General features: G+C 39.8%; 1 protein-coding gene across 2 annotated transcripts; it reads right to left on the bottom strand.

Moving 5' to 3' along the window:
- Positions 1 to 235: 235 nt before the first annotated feature.
- Positions 236 to 12,240, bottom strand: zfpl1 (zinc finger protein-like 1). Of its 2 annotated transcripts, none has more exons than XM_080748568.1 (8): positions 12,104 to 12,240; positions 7,766 to 7,878; positions 7,468 to 7,579; positions 6,515 to 6,708; positions 6,099 to 6,177; positions 5,481 to 5,789; positions 4,039 to 4,162; positions 236 to 1,305 (listed from the first exon to the last, which is right to left on the bottom strand). In XM_080748568.1, the coding sequence occupies exons 2-8, from the start codon at positions 7,865 to 7,867 to the stop codon at positions 1,122 to 1,124; spliced, it is 1,104 nt and encodes a 367-aa protein (XP_080604694.1). In that variant the 5' UTR covers positions 7,868 to 7,878; positions 12,104 to 12,240; the 3' UTR covers positions 236 to 1,121. The 2 variants fall into 2 exon arrangements, with proteins under 2 accessions (XP_080604694.1, XP_080604693.1); XM_080748567.1 differs by having other exon boundaries at positions 6,087 to 6,177.
- Between the last annotated feature and the right edge of the window lie 1,183 nt (positions 12,241 to 13,423).

Genomic DNA, 13,423 nt, shown 5'->3' on the forward strand with positions numbered 1-13,423 from the left:
ATTAGAACTGATTCTAACTAGCATAATTACATTTGGTTTGGTTTTATTACATTCATCAGCATGCACTCACCTGGTTTGTAAAGCCGTTTTCAAATTAATCCCAAGTGCTATTAAGGTTTTTTTTTCTCCAGCAGGTGGATGGATAAATCCTTTTCTCTTTTCCAGCATCACTAATAACAGTGAAAACATTTAAATGTGTAGATTCTGTATTTAATTGACAGTTTGGGGGGGGAAATGAGGACAGTTTACATACAGTATGTATGGCAACCGTAAGCAATGTACTGTATAGAAGTTAGAATTTCAGAAGTAATGCAAACACCCATTAGGAGTGTAAAAGTGTAATAACAATGTGCAGTAGATGCATAATAGTTGATAATCGCTACAAAAATCCTGCCAAAAAATTGATAGATACACAACTGACAGTTCTGCAGAAAAAAATACGTTTCATTTTTCAGTGAATCAGCAGTTTTGTTTTTTGTTACCATAGATCTCAGATAAATATACTTTTTGTTACTTAGAAAGATAATTATTTGACAGTCAGAAAATGCACCAAACATCACCAACATTTTCAATCCAACGACAGTTAGTCAGCCTTTGCGAAAATGAACACTTGAGTGTTATCGACAGCAATTCAGAACAACTATTGCTTTCTGTGAAGTTATCTAGTCTCAGACACAAAATGCATTGTCCAACTTGCAGGCAGCACGGCTAGGATCCTAACTGCCAATCTGCTGCGAGATTTCCTTCTGCCTGCTGTGCACAAGGGTCCAATGCAACCACCTATTGCCAGATTGGAATGAATGGCCCCAGGGTCTGTCCATTCTAAGGTGCATTGTGTTCTCTGCTTTATTCAAGTTGGGGTGATGGCACCCTCTGCTGGTCCCATCATGTAATAGAAAAAGTCCCAGTTCAGCTGATTCTACACAGGCCCATGCTGTGTAACACACACACACACACACACACACACACACACACACACACACACACACACACACACACACACACACACACACACACACACACACACACACACACACACACACACACACACACACACACACACACACACACACACACACACACACACACGTGAAAAAGCAACAAAACGGTTATTCAGTTATTCAGTGATCCCCCACCCGGATATTGGGGTTAAGGAGAGGATCTAAATTGGGGTCCGAGTCAGACGAGGCACGTCCCAGTTTAGCCATGATGATGATGAGTGTAAAGAATCCAATAACTCCGACCAGAAGGAGCATGAAGATCCGTTGTTTCAGTGTCAGAGAGGACCTCTTTCCTGTTCGGTTTCTGGAAAATCAAGATGAGACATGATGAGATAAAGCTTGAGCACGAGTAGCCAATAAGTTGATACAAGAAGTAATTACAGTATGTAGTGAAGTGAAGTACAAAGGTCAAAACTAAAAAAGGGAGGCAAAATATAAATAAATAAAAGAAGATAAAGGCTGCTCCAAATGATGTTGAACCTTTTCGAAACAAAGTTCTAATGCCTCATTCACACTACAGATATATAGTTGAACGTTTAGCTTGGTAATTCAATGTAATCTCAATGGAAACCAGCTTTAAAGCTTTCAAAGCTTTGTTCTGAGCATCTCCTGCATCTTTAAAGCTGGTTTCCATTGAGATTACATTGAATTACCAAGCAAAACGTTCAACTATATATCTGTAGTGTGCACGAGGCATTAGAGGACAAAAGTCATCCAAAATGTGAGATGACATGTGATGTCATGCCGTACTTTTTATTTCTGTTTTATCTATTAGTTTGGTCATTCAGGTCAAAAGACAAATATATATTATTTTTTAAAAAGAAAGAAATCTGCTTTAAGTAGCATGTGAGGGGTCAAACTAGGTTCAACCCTGTTCCTTGAGCTTTTGGGCCTGTGGGTCCCTGACAATATACTCTACTCAGGTCTGAGTTCTGAAAGCTAGACTTTGCCCTCAGTACTCTGCCAAGCAACAGCACGATTTGACATAATTTGTTCAGAGAATTCACCATTTCTGGCGACAGACACAGTGTAAAAAATGATCTCTCTCCATTAACTCATTTAATGCCACCCTTTCACCACTAGAGGGTGCCCAGTGTGCCATAGAAAATCCCATAGAGATATGCTGGTATATGCAGAAGCCCTGCAGCCATGACTTGCCTGAACACTTTCCTTTGTGCATGTACAGGAAGAGGATGAAGTTAGCTTGAAGTTAGCTATTGGCTACCAAGCATTTTAAAAGCCTTATTTTCGTCAACTTAGCCATGATTAAACCTTGCACACCTCATGCATGGGAAAAAAACAGAGAAGAATGAGCTCTAAAAAATCCAATGCAATCCTGGATTGCATTGGAGTGGATTTGTGCAGTTTGTTCACAGCTTTCAAACAAAGAAATCCGATTGGAAATCCGTTCAGGCATTCTTGAGATAATAGCCATTATGTTTTACATGTTATGTAAACAAACATGGCTGCCCTGTATGTTAGATGGGGTTGTATGGGGGTGGAACATGCAAAATCGCGATTGAAATCATGTTCACTAGATTTGATGGGGTCCAAAAAAAAAAATCTAAATTTTTTTTTTCAAAAATTTAATTTTATTTTTATTTTTATTTTTTTTATCCCGAATATTCTCGGGATTGGCACTATGGGATGCGCTAATATATCCCGAGTATATTCGGGATTGGCAATCAATGAGTTAATTAATCACCATCTGGTTGTGTTTATGGCCACTGAGAGAGGGACTATCCTCAGCCAACCTTTCTTCACAACGGTCCATAATGCAGAAATGAAACAATATAAATCACACTTTATTAATTACATTTAAGGCCATCTCTGGTCTGGACCCGTCCTACTTTATATCTCAGACCTACTCGAGACATATGTACCAACAGAAACGCAGTTTGAGGTCCTCGGACAAAGCTCTTCTAGTCATCCCAAATTCCCGACTGAAAGTGGAGATCAGGCGCACAGAGTCTGTGCCCCGGTTCGAATCCCTCCTGAAAACTCCTGAAAAGCTACCTTTATTCCCCAAATGTTTACTTTTAACCTATTGTGTCCTACTGAATTTCATAGTTGTCGGTGGAAACCTTGTATGTCATAAACATTCCTTTTGTTATATTTTTAAAAACAATTCAAAATAGTGAAAATAGTCGATCTACAAGCAAGTTGTGTGCCATTTTCACTACTTTTGTGCGACACTTTTGTATGATGAAGTAAAAAAAAATAAAAAAACACAAATTTGAAACTTGGATGCAAGGTTTCTGGAGACAGTGACGAATTGCTGCGCCATGTTTTATTTTTTTTTGTGATGTTTTGATTCTCTGTGAAGCATGTTGTAACTTTGTTTTGAAAGGTGCTTTATAAAAATTACAATATTCCGCTAGTGGAGAGTATGCTACAGCCTTAACACATGGGCGGCCAAGGTTTATAACATTTATAGCTGTTGCTGGTGCCACCATTGACTTACGTTATGTTTTGATGAGCCCCGCAAGCTTCGTGCGTGTGCACGTGCGTGTCCAGAGAAGATTGAGGAGGTACTCCATTTGTTTACAAACGCTCGCGAAACTCGCGGTAAAAAAATCGCGGTAAATTCGCGGTAAAGTGTCGCCGTGAAAACAATCAGCTCTCTGCCTCCATGGGGCTGTTTTTACCTCATTCTCAGATAAAGCCGTTCTTATGTTTCAAAGTAGAATCTAAAGCCATGTAAAATCCTTCCGTGTGGGGAGAGACAGGGGGCTTCCTGCCCTGGCTGGGTGACGTAATGGATTCAGGGCATGCAAAGGGAAGCTGCGGTCTCGAAAAGTTAACTATTTGTTGACTCGTCCCTCGACGATATAACTTCCTGTGGCAGGGTGACATCTAGTGGCCATAACTCGTCCCTGAACGCGTTTGGCTCCCCAAGTGTTAAGACTGCATTACTGTAATATAATATATTTATACTTCTATTTGTTTTGTAAATGAATGTAACTCTTATTGTAATCATCATTTTGTTACAAGGTACTAGAGTGGTAAGTTAATATGATAAAAGATAGTCACTTACTTCAGGATTTGAGCAAACCAGCTCAGAGTAGGCCTTCGTCGGTACTTGTCATCATCAAAGTCGACCTGTGTGACAGAGCTGTGACCGACGTCCCGAGTGTCATACACCTTTCTTGGAGACGATGCTGGGAAAACATTATTATAATTATTAAATGAACCAATAACATATTTTATCAATAGCCCATTGATAAGATAAATTATCATTATCAATGCGGCATCTTATTTGATCACATTTTGCCGTTGTTTGATGATACTAAAATAAAATAGGAAAAAATATCTTCATTGGGTCTTTACAGTTGCTCACTTGAAAATACTGTTCCTCAAGAAACAATGTGGGTTCAAGTACAGTATGATGATAATGTATAGACCCACATGATGTCACAGGGGGTTGGAATTATAAATAAATAAATATATGTGCGCATCATTATATTGTCCAATTAGAAAAGGGAAAATTGCTGACCATTCCATTCTTTTTAAGTGCGAAAACGTTCTAAATCTGCAGTGTATTAAATACTTATTTTCCCCACATGGACATACACACAAAGTCACGTATTGGAGCAGCTAGCACCGCTCAAAAACAGAAGTCGGATAATCTTAAGTAAAACTAGAGTTTAAAAGCAATTAACCCATTAAAACCGGGAAAGCATCTGTAATTTTAGATTTTTGAGATGGCTATTCAGAAATAGCAGATGTACAAGCTTGCAGTGCGGCAACATGTGACGCGCTGTCAAGCGAACCCAAATCTTTGTCTTCTACTGATTTAGAGAAGGCATTTGTAGAATCGGCCTCAGGTCTTCATGGGTTAAAGTGGCGTGTCACGAAAAAACAAGGAAAATCTTTGGCAATTTCTGGCTAAATTGACGTCACGGCGCGCCCGTACTGTACCACAGAGTTATAATGTACTGTGCCTACAATGTACATTCTCTTGCCATCGCCCGCAGGGACGCACTGGCAGCCCACAGGAAGCAACTTCCTTTGCTTGCACAGGGCTACAGGGCTAGCACTAAAGCTAAAGCTAAAGACACGAAAATGTATATAAATCTGTGAATATAAAAATTATATTTTCACACAAATCTGGTTGTTACATTTCCATAGTGTTCATGAGAATATGTTTGTTTATGTTTATTTGTTGAAATGGCGGATTCGCGAAAATTCACCGAGAGGTGATGTTGTCTCTCGCCGGGCAGCGGAGCTCTAAAAGCGAGAGACTTCAATTCAATTCAATTCAATTCAATTCAATTTTATTAAAGTGTCAAATCATAACAAGTTATCTCAAGACACTTTACAAAGGCTAAAGAGCCATGGGAAAGAGAGAGGAGAGAGGGAGAGACAAGGGAAAGACAATGAAACCTTGTCTCTCCACGCCGCTCCCCGTAGCGGGGCGTGTCAGCAGCACTTTAAGTAAACAATGTATGTACAGAGAATAAATGTCCAGTCCTGTACCTGCATGCAGCGTGATTGTGTCACAGGGAGGCGGGGCAGGATTGAAGTTTATCACAGAGTGTTCCTGCATAACGGGAGCCTCAACATTGAGATGGAGACTTCCATGATCCTCCTGTGCTGGGGGTGGAATGGACGCCGGGGCTGCCATGGCATTGGAGTTGTACGAGTCCATGGTGTAGACCTCGCTTGTTTCTCGTGCTGCAGCGTTGGAATCAAAGTAGGCGTTTTCTCGCGCTGCTGCACTGGAATCGTAGTAGGCGTTTTCTCTTGGTGCCGTGTTGGAATCATAGTAGGAGTTTTCTCTTGGTGCTGCATTGGAATCAAAGTAGTACGAGAGTAGGTGTGATAAGAATGAACACAGAATGTATTAAGTATGACTATATTAAGTATGCATGATTCATTACATGAACCCTAGCCTCGCTATTCTTGGTATATAATGGCAAAAACATTCAGCAAAAATAGGCGAACGCTCAGCAGATATACAGTATACTGTACAAGTACACAATGCATATTCATGACATGTGAGCGCTTGTAGATCACAACACTATTTGATATACAACAACTATTTGATATACTGTACAACAACTCTCTTTGGGTTGTACATACCGCGATACTCACCGTCGAATGTGGACCAATCCGAAAAGTCAGCTGTGTCACTCGGCGTGCTCTCTTCAAGAACCTCCATTGGCTCTTCAATCTGTCACCAGTCATATCAAGAAGCATTTACACATATATCAGGGTATATACACATAAATATACCTTGAAGGAATGCCTCTCCAGGTGCCATTCAAAGTCATACCGCTACAATAAGAAAATGCAAGACGCCTTTCATACGGTACAATTAATGTAGCTAAAAGTGCTGTGCACTTTAGTGCACTTACGTACGGGAAGGGAATTGACAAAAAAGTTGAATTGATTAGAGAAGAGGGGGTGGGGGGGTGGGGGGGTTGGTAGCTTGTGATTTACTGTACACACACTAACGCTGAGTTGAGCCGACAATAAAAGTTTAATTCAATATAGAAGCCCTTGCTTACCAGAGGCAGTCCCAAGCCTGCTCTGGCCCAGTTGACTGAGGACAGCTGTTCCTTCAGCATGTCAGCCACTGGGCTCGCCAGGTTGGAGGGAGGGAACACCGGGCCCTGGCAACTGGGACACTGATATCCCGCTGGAGCAGTGTGCAGTGGCAAATGGGCCGCCAGGTCATTAAGACAGGACCAGTGAAATACATCTGGGGGAGAGATACAAAATAAACAAAGTGGAAGGGGAAAGACGTGCTATACTAATGATGATATATTAGTATCCATCCATAGTAAATGCAACATTATCTGGGCAGGTCTTTCGTGTGAATACACACTTGGGTTTGATTGTCAATACCCAAGTTTTGTTTTTGGTATTTTTCTGCCTTTATAGATTATAGTGAAGATGTACAGGAAACGGGGAGAGAGATGGGGAGAGACATACAGTGAAGATAGTCAGGAACGGGACTCGAACCCGCAATGCACTGTCATGATCCAATGGAGCCAAGGTGCCTGGACCGCTAGGCCAGCGGTCCGGGCCAATACTTAACTTCTATGTTGTATCACATACTGTACATAATTGTAAAGGTTTGTCCATGCCATGTTTTATTTGTAAGTACTGTATAAAGGGTGCAGTGGCACTGGTGCACAGTGTGTACTGTACTGTATACTGAGCACATCTGTAAACCAAAATAGAGTAAAGAGCTCTGAGCGTGTAAATGTAGAATAAATCCAGTTCTGGTACACTATGACTCCGACGCCTGCATTATTGATGATGGTTTGAAGGTTTTTCTATAGTTGCACTTTACTTATTGTAGCAACGGAAAATTGAAAATAAATTGAAAGAATTGATAAAGCCTCAGGGGTGAGTTATGTCAAAATAACAATGCATGGGTAGTGTTTGAGGATTTGTATAACAGGCGTTATCATGGATTCACAATAATTTCACACCAGAATGTTGGCAAACTTACCATAGCAGACCAATCTGACCGTTTCGTCGGCGGAGAGTAGATTATTACACAGAGTGCAGTTGGGGTTGTAATCACTGTCCTGAAGCCATTGCAAATATGACTGCACAATACACTATAAGGATGAAAAGGGTGGTATAAAATAATATGTTATATTATTAGAATCATTCAGAATCAACTTTGTCACAGATTTACAGGTGTAAAGAAGTGGGTATAAGAAGTTTGTTTTTGTCGTTTTCAAGAAGAGAAAATGAAAAGGAGGATAGGGACAGGGAGTACTATATTTGGTAGATACACTAACCTTGTTATGGTTTGAGACGAGACAGTGCTCACACACGTTCACACGATGTTCAAAACAGAACAAATTGGTGACCTTCCTCTTGGGGCACTTACAGAGACCCATAGCCAGGTGTACTGTATCGGAAAACAAACACACAGATCTATTTACAGGTTTACAAAAGCAGAATTCAAGGACATTTCAAACAATGTCAGTGTGCTTGGTCAGTGGTTTTTCAGCACCTTGCAGGTTCAGCAAAGTACCATTCAATTCAAAAACCACAATCTTCTTTTTAGATACGTGGCTGAAAGTATTTCTCTACCCATCCACCTAACATGTCCTCAAGTTTTAACTGACCAACTTTTATGGTATCATTATTTCACTACTTTTACAACCCAACATTGAAAATAAATGGCATTGACTAAAATGTAATATTTTGTAGCACAGACATTTGAAGCAATAACTGCAAACCAGACTCTCTCTTTGTTACTATGAAGAATATGATTTCTCAAATTGTCCACTGGTTGTTAGTGCAACACTTCAGGTTTGATGAGTTCTGTCTCCCAACTGCATGTTATAGCTCTTTCCAAAGAAGTTCAATGGGATTCATATTAGGAATCAAACAGACCACTTCAGAACAGTCCAATATGTATTTTCATCCGTTCCATTGTACTGGAAAGCAGACAAAGTAATACTTTCAAACACTTGGCTGTAAGTTTTACTCATATTCATGGCACCAAGGCCTAAGGCATCAAAGCAACACCAAAACATCACAGACTTGTCTCACTGTAAGCCTGTATTCGTACTTCGTTTCTTTGAAAGTTTCATTTAGACTTCAATGAACTACCAAAATCTGTCTGGCTTTTTTGTGCCTCCCTTTTAGAAGAACCAACCAATCTTCCTGGGTCTTCTAAGAAGCCCATTTTCATTCAGACAGCAAACTTAAGCTTTACCTTGAGCTAGACGATCAACTTGAATTTGTTTTGAAGTTTCCCTGTTTCTTTCTCCACCATTCGAACAATCTTTCTGTGCAATCTTTGGCCAATTTATGAAGTCCCATGCACCTTAGTACTTAATAATATTGGCAACAGTGGTCACAGGAACATCAAGCTCTTTGGAGATAGTATTGTGACCGTTACGTTGTTGACCATGATAATGAAAATATCACTAGTGTAAAGCTATTTCTTCTTAAAACTTCTAGAGTAACAATTATTTTTGACCAAGCTAATTTGTACAAGATTAAGCAATAATTAAATGTTTCAGTACTTATGCAACACATACACATTCTTGGCCTTGAAAACTAACGAAGTCAAGTGTGAATGGTGTGTGTGCGCGTGTGTGTGTGTGTGTGTGTGTGTGTGTGTGTGTGTGTGTGTGTCATACATTATGAAGTGCTTTGAGTTGTTGGACGATTAGAGACATCTTATCAGGCTTTGTCTGACTCTGAATTGTTGTCATTCCACAAAGCCAAAGTATTGAATGACATCTCTGTTGTTGGCAAATCCCATTGATCAACTACAAATACAATACATGATAACCTTTGATCATGTCAGTCTTTCTAGGCTCAACAGAGCCACAGAGATCAGATGATTGCATCATCATTTCAGTTTTTGTCTGGCATATTTCCCCAGGAACTGTGTGTGTGATCCAATTTAGCATCAAGATTTTCTCATATAATTCATGACTGGGGTGACCTTACGTGATGTGGTTTGCTAAGCTCAGCAGCTCATCTGACAAATTGGATGCTGCAGTAACCATGATAATAAACATGCATCAAGCGGCTGCTGGGATTAACTCATAAAAGCATGATTAATATGCATATACACTCTTGTACACTTCTGGGTAACAAACATAACTAAAATAAAAAGGCACATTTTCTGTCAACTCATTTCTTTTTTTAGTCGTCATATCCTTTAGTTTCTACAGATATGCTGCTGCCTCAAGAAATACAGTGGCTTAAAAAGTCAATAATTGTGAATGATTCAGATGTATGCAACAGCTGTACATAAAGATATGCATTCATGCAACATAATCACCTGAACCCTAGCATCATAAACAATAGGTAAACATTTGGTGAACATTCAGCAAACAATGTGCGAACAATCTGCAATCGCTATTTGATGTGTTAAAAAGGGGAATACCACTCATTTTCAACTTTGAACTATGTCAATAAAATACAGTACCTTGTTGTGTGGAAATAAGAAAAAGGTCCCCCTTCTGTGTTGCCTAGAACTGGAGGATTGATTGTGGGGTCATGTGATGATCAATGACATCATGAAGATGTACTCTGCAAGCCAAAGATTACATCTTCATGATGTCACTGATCACATGACCCCACAATCAATCCTCCAGTTCTAGGCAACACAGAAGGGGGACTTTTTTCTTATTTCCACACAACTCTATAAGGTATATTAATGATATAGTTCAATGTTGAAAATGAGTGGTATTCACCTTTAAGTAGTTAAGTGCAGTACAAAAGAACAACAAAATCAACATAGATGTTCTACAGGTGAACTGTGGGTTGAGGAAAAATAGTCGGCAGCGTCATCAGGGTTTCTGTGTGGCCATACTGTATGACTTGTCTTGTGACAATGACTGTCAGTGTTTCAGATTTGCCGCAAATTGCAACACTAGATTTGTTTTAATCGGATGAATCTAGGGTTGCAATACCTCCCATTGGCAGCCAATGCATCAAAACATCTATCTGATTGTATTAAACGACATCAAATTCACCAATATTGGGGCTCTATGGAAAGCTTGGAGTATCCTCTTTCTATCTTCAAAGTGTTTGTTTCATAAAAACCCAGCGTATTCATGTTATGAGCTAATTTCTTCAAGAAATTCAGTTCAGGTGATTATTTTTTCTAAGTGCTGGAGTTTGGAAGCGCTCGTGGGAAGTCACTCAGCAGTCCTGTGTACCAACTGGTTCTAAATGTCACATAGCCTAATACAGGATGCAGCGGGACATGGAGTTATATAAGACGAGCGCTTCCGAAGTTCAACACTTAGGAAAAAAAACATGTCTTCTCGGATTTATTGACAGATAATTTATTGATAATAACTTGTGTCTACGCTGGGTTTTTATGAAACAAACACTTTGCAGATAGAAAGAGGATACTCCAAGCTTTCCATACAGCTCCAATATTGGTGAGTTTGACGTCGTTTAATACAATCAGATAGCAAAAAAACTGTTTTGATGCATTGGCTGCCTATGGGAGGTATTGCAACCCTAGATTCATCTGATTAAAAAAAGTCTAGTGTTGCAATTTGCAGCTAGTTTCAGACTATGGAACTCCAGACATAAAATCCATACACATATTCTTCTTAGTATGATACACAGTACACACACATATTGTTTTATGATAAAAGTATTGTTTTTTGTTTTTAACGTCATCATCATACATCCATTCGTATTATCCAATCAAATAGCAGATTTGGATACGCATAAAGCCCCTTTCGGAACCCTGTATAGCTTTTTTGTATTTGGGACGTTCATTCCAAATACAAAAAAAGGTATACAGGGTTCAGAAAGTGGCTATTGTGCATAGTATTTTCTGTGTATGTCACCACCACATAATAGTAGTGCAGTGACATCAAGGAAATACTGATTCCCACACTACTGGTATTCAAATCATAAAACAATGTTCATGTATGTTCATGTATCATAATAAGAATATTTGTATTAATTTAGTAAATTAATCAACAATATGTGCATAATAAGAAAATGAGCTGTCAGTCTGCTTCATAGAGGTAATATATAGGGGTGTGGGTAGTGGTGTGTCATGTGTAATAGATGTGATATTACTTGTGTGTTGTGTGGATGGTGATGTTTTATTCTGCTTGCCAACATAGAACTCACTGTCACACGCCTGTGGGTGTGACTTCGATATACTTGCAATATACACAATATATATGCATTGTTTGATACATATGAATTAGTATTACTGTTTCTCCTCTCATCACATCCTGTTGGACAGAATGAATATATTAGCCCTATACAGAATAGAGGAAATAGCCCATCTACAAGCTCACAATGTGTCGTGGAGCTTTTAGATCTGCTATTTAGGATATGTTTTGCCAAGAATGACAGGCACACAAGAGAAAAGACAAGTTTAAAGTGGTTAATGTCATCAGAATGGATGAATACTTATGTCGATAGCATCAGCTTTTAATTCATAGACGATCATGTCTATGATGGCATTAACTGCATCAATATAATATATTGCTGCCATTAATGTTATGGACATGACATATCTTGACAAGGTTGACATCTGCCTGAGCTAACGTTAGCTTAGCAACTAAAGCCAGGTAGCTAGCTATTCCGAGACAACTTATTGAGTTATATAATTATAATAACGTTACCTGTCACGCCAATTTTATACAACTGTCCTCCGTTTCAGGTGGCTTGACGAAGTGGCATTTATGGTTCGCTGTCAGTTCTTTATGAAACGTGTCTTTAGAAACTACCAACGAGATGGATGTTACACAGTAAACTTCACTGTATGTTTATATGCCACGTCTCTTCCGCTATGCGCCTTCTTCGCCGTTTCTTCGTTTTGATCATAAAGGTCCATACCGCCATCTAATGTACCGGAATGCAACATGTTTGCATTTTAGAGCAGTGGTTCTCAAACCTTTTGATGTCGAGGACCCCCAAAATTGACACTTATAGCCCGGGGACCCCCGTTTGAAAAGATATGCCAGGGACCCTCATATAAGAGAAGATTTGTACAGCTCTAGCTAGCAGTGATTTTAAACCATTTCCATTTCAGGGAGCCCCATAGTTTGACTATACAGTAGGCTACGTAGCTCTTCTCTTCCATAGTTAACACTATGGACCAGAGTAGCCTGGGCTGGCTTCCAATTTCGGGCTTTTGATCCGGTCGGGAGCGGAAGAGCTCCTACGTTTTTCTGTAGTCCAAAACGGACTACACTTTGGCCGGAAACAACGACCGGAAACAGTTTTAACCCGTACTTGCGCATGCGCTAACTACTTGCGCATGCGCTAAACTGGGTTGAAACTGTTTCCGGTCGTTGTTTCCGGCCAAAGTGTAGTCCGTTTTGGACTACAGAAAAACGTAGGAGCTCTTCCGCTCCCGACCGGATCAAACGGCCCGTTTAGTAAACGAAGACCAGGCTTTCTCTGAGGGGAAAGCCTGGTGAGGCGAGGTTAGGACCAGAGCTACAGTTTGACATGCATTAGGCTACGGACCCCCATTTAATGGCATTTCTATCTCTGGGACCCCAATCTACAGTAGGCCTATATTGTAAATTCAACTCTGAGACTAGTGTACAAATGGAACCAAATGGACCCGTTAAGGTGAGTTACAGCCCCAGATTGACTGATTGATTGAAGACTTTATAAGAAGTTTGCATATAGGAAAAGGTACAGTTTCATGACACTGCAGAGGGGCCCACTTGGTTCATATAACAATCATTTAGCTGGAGACCCCCTGAAACTCCCTCAAGGATCCCTGGGGGTCCCCGGACCCCACTTTGATAACCAATGTTTTAGAGATGGTTTTAAAATCCTTTTCATTCGAATTGTTATATTATAGGCCTATACGTGTCACGTCACGTGTCTATCAGTTTATTAGGTTCAAATGTTCAGTTAAATTCAAGTACAGTTCATGTACAGTACTGTCTTTAGCATATGATGGTGTTTATTTGTATTTATTTTAT

The sequence above is a fragment of the Nannobrachium achirus genome (genome assembly GCF_963921795.1).
Source record: "Nannobrachium achirus genome assembly, chromosome: 19".
Classification (NCBI taxonomy): Eukaryota; Metazoa; Chordata; class Actinopteri; order Myctophiformes; family Myctophidae; genus Nannobrachium; species Nannobrachium achirus.

Excerpts from the sequence above, each read along its gene's own strand:
- zfpl1 (XM_080748567.1), bottom strand. The coding sequence starts at position 7,867 with ATGGGTCTCTGTAAGTGCCCCAAGAGGAAGGTCACCAATTTGTTCTGT. Across the intron at positions 6,709-7,467 it reads GGTCAGATTGGTCTGCTATG|ATGTATTTCACTGGTCCTGT; the intron begins GTAAGTTTGCCA and ends TCTCTCCCCCAG. Across the intron at positions 5,790-6,086 it reads ATTCGACGGTGAGTATCGCG|CACCAAGAGAAAACTCCTAC; the intron begins GTATGTACAACC and ends ATTCCAATGCAG.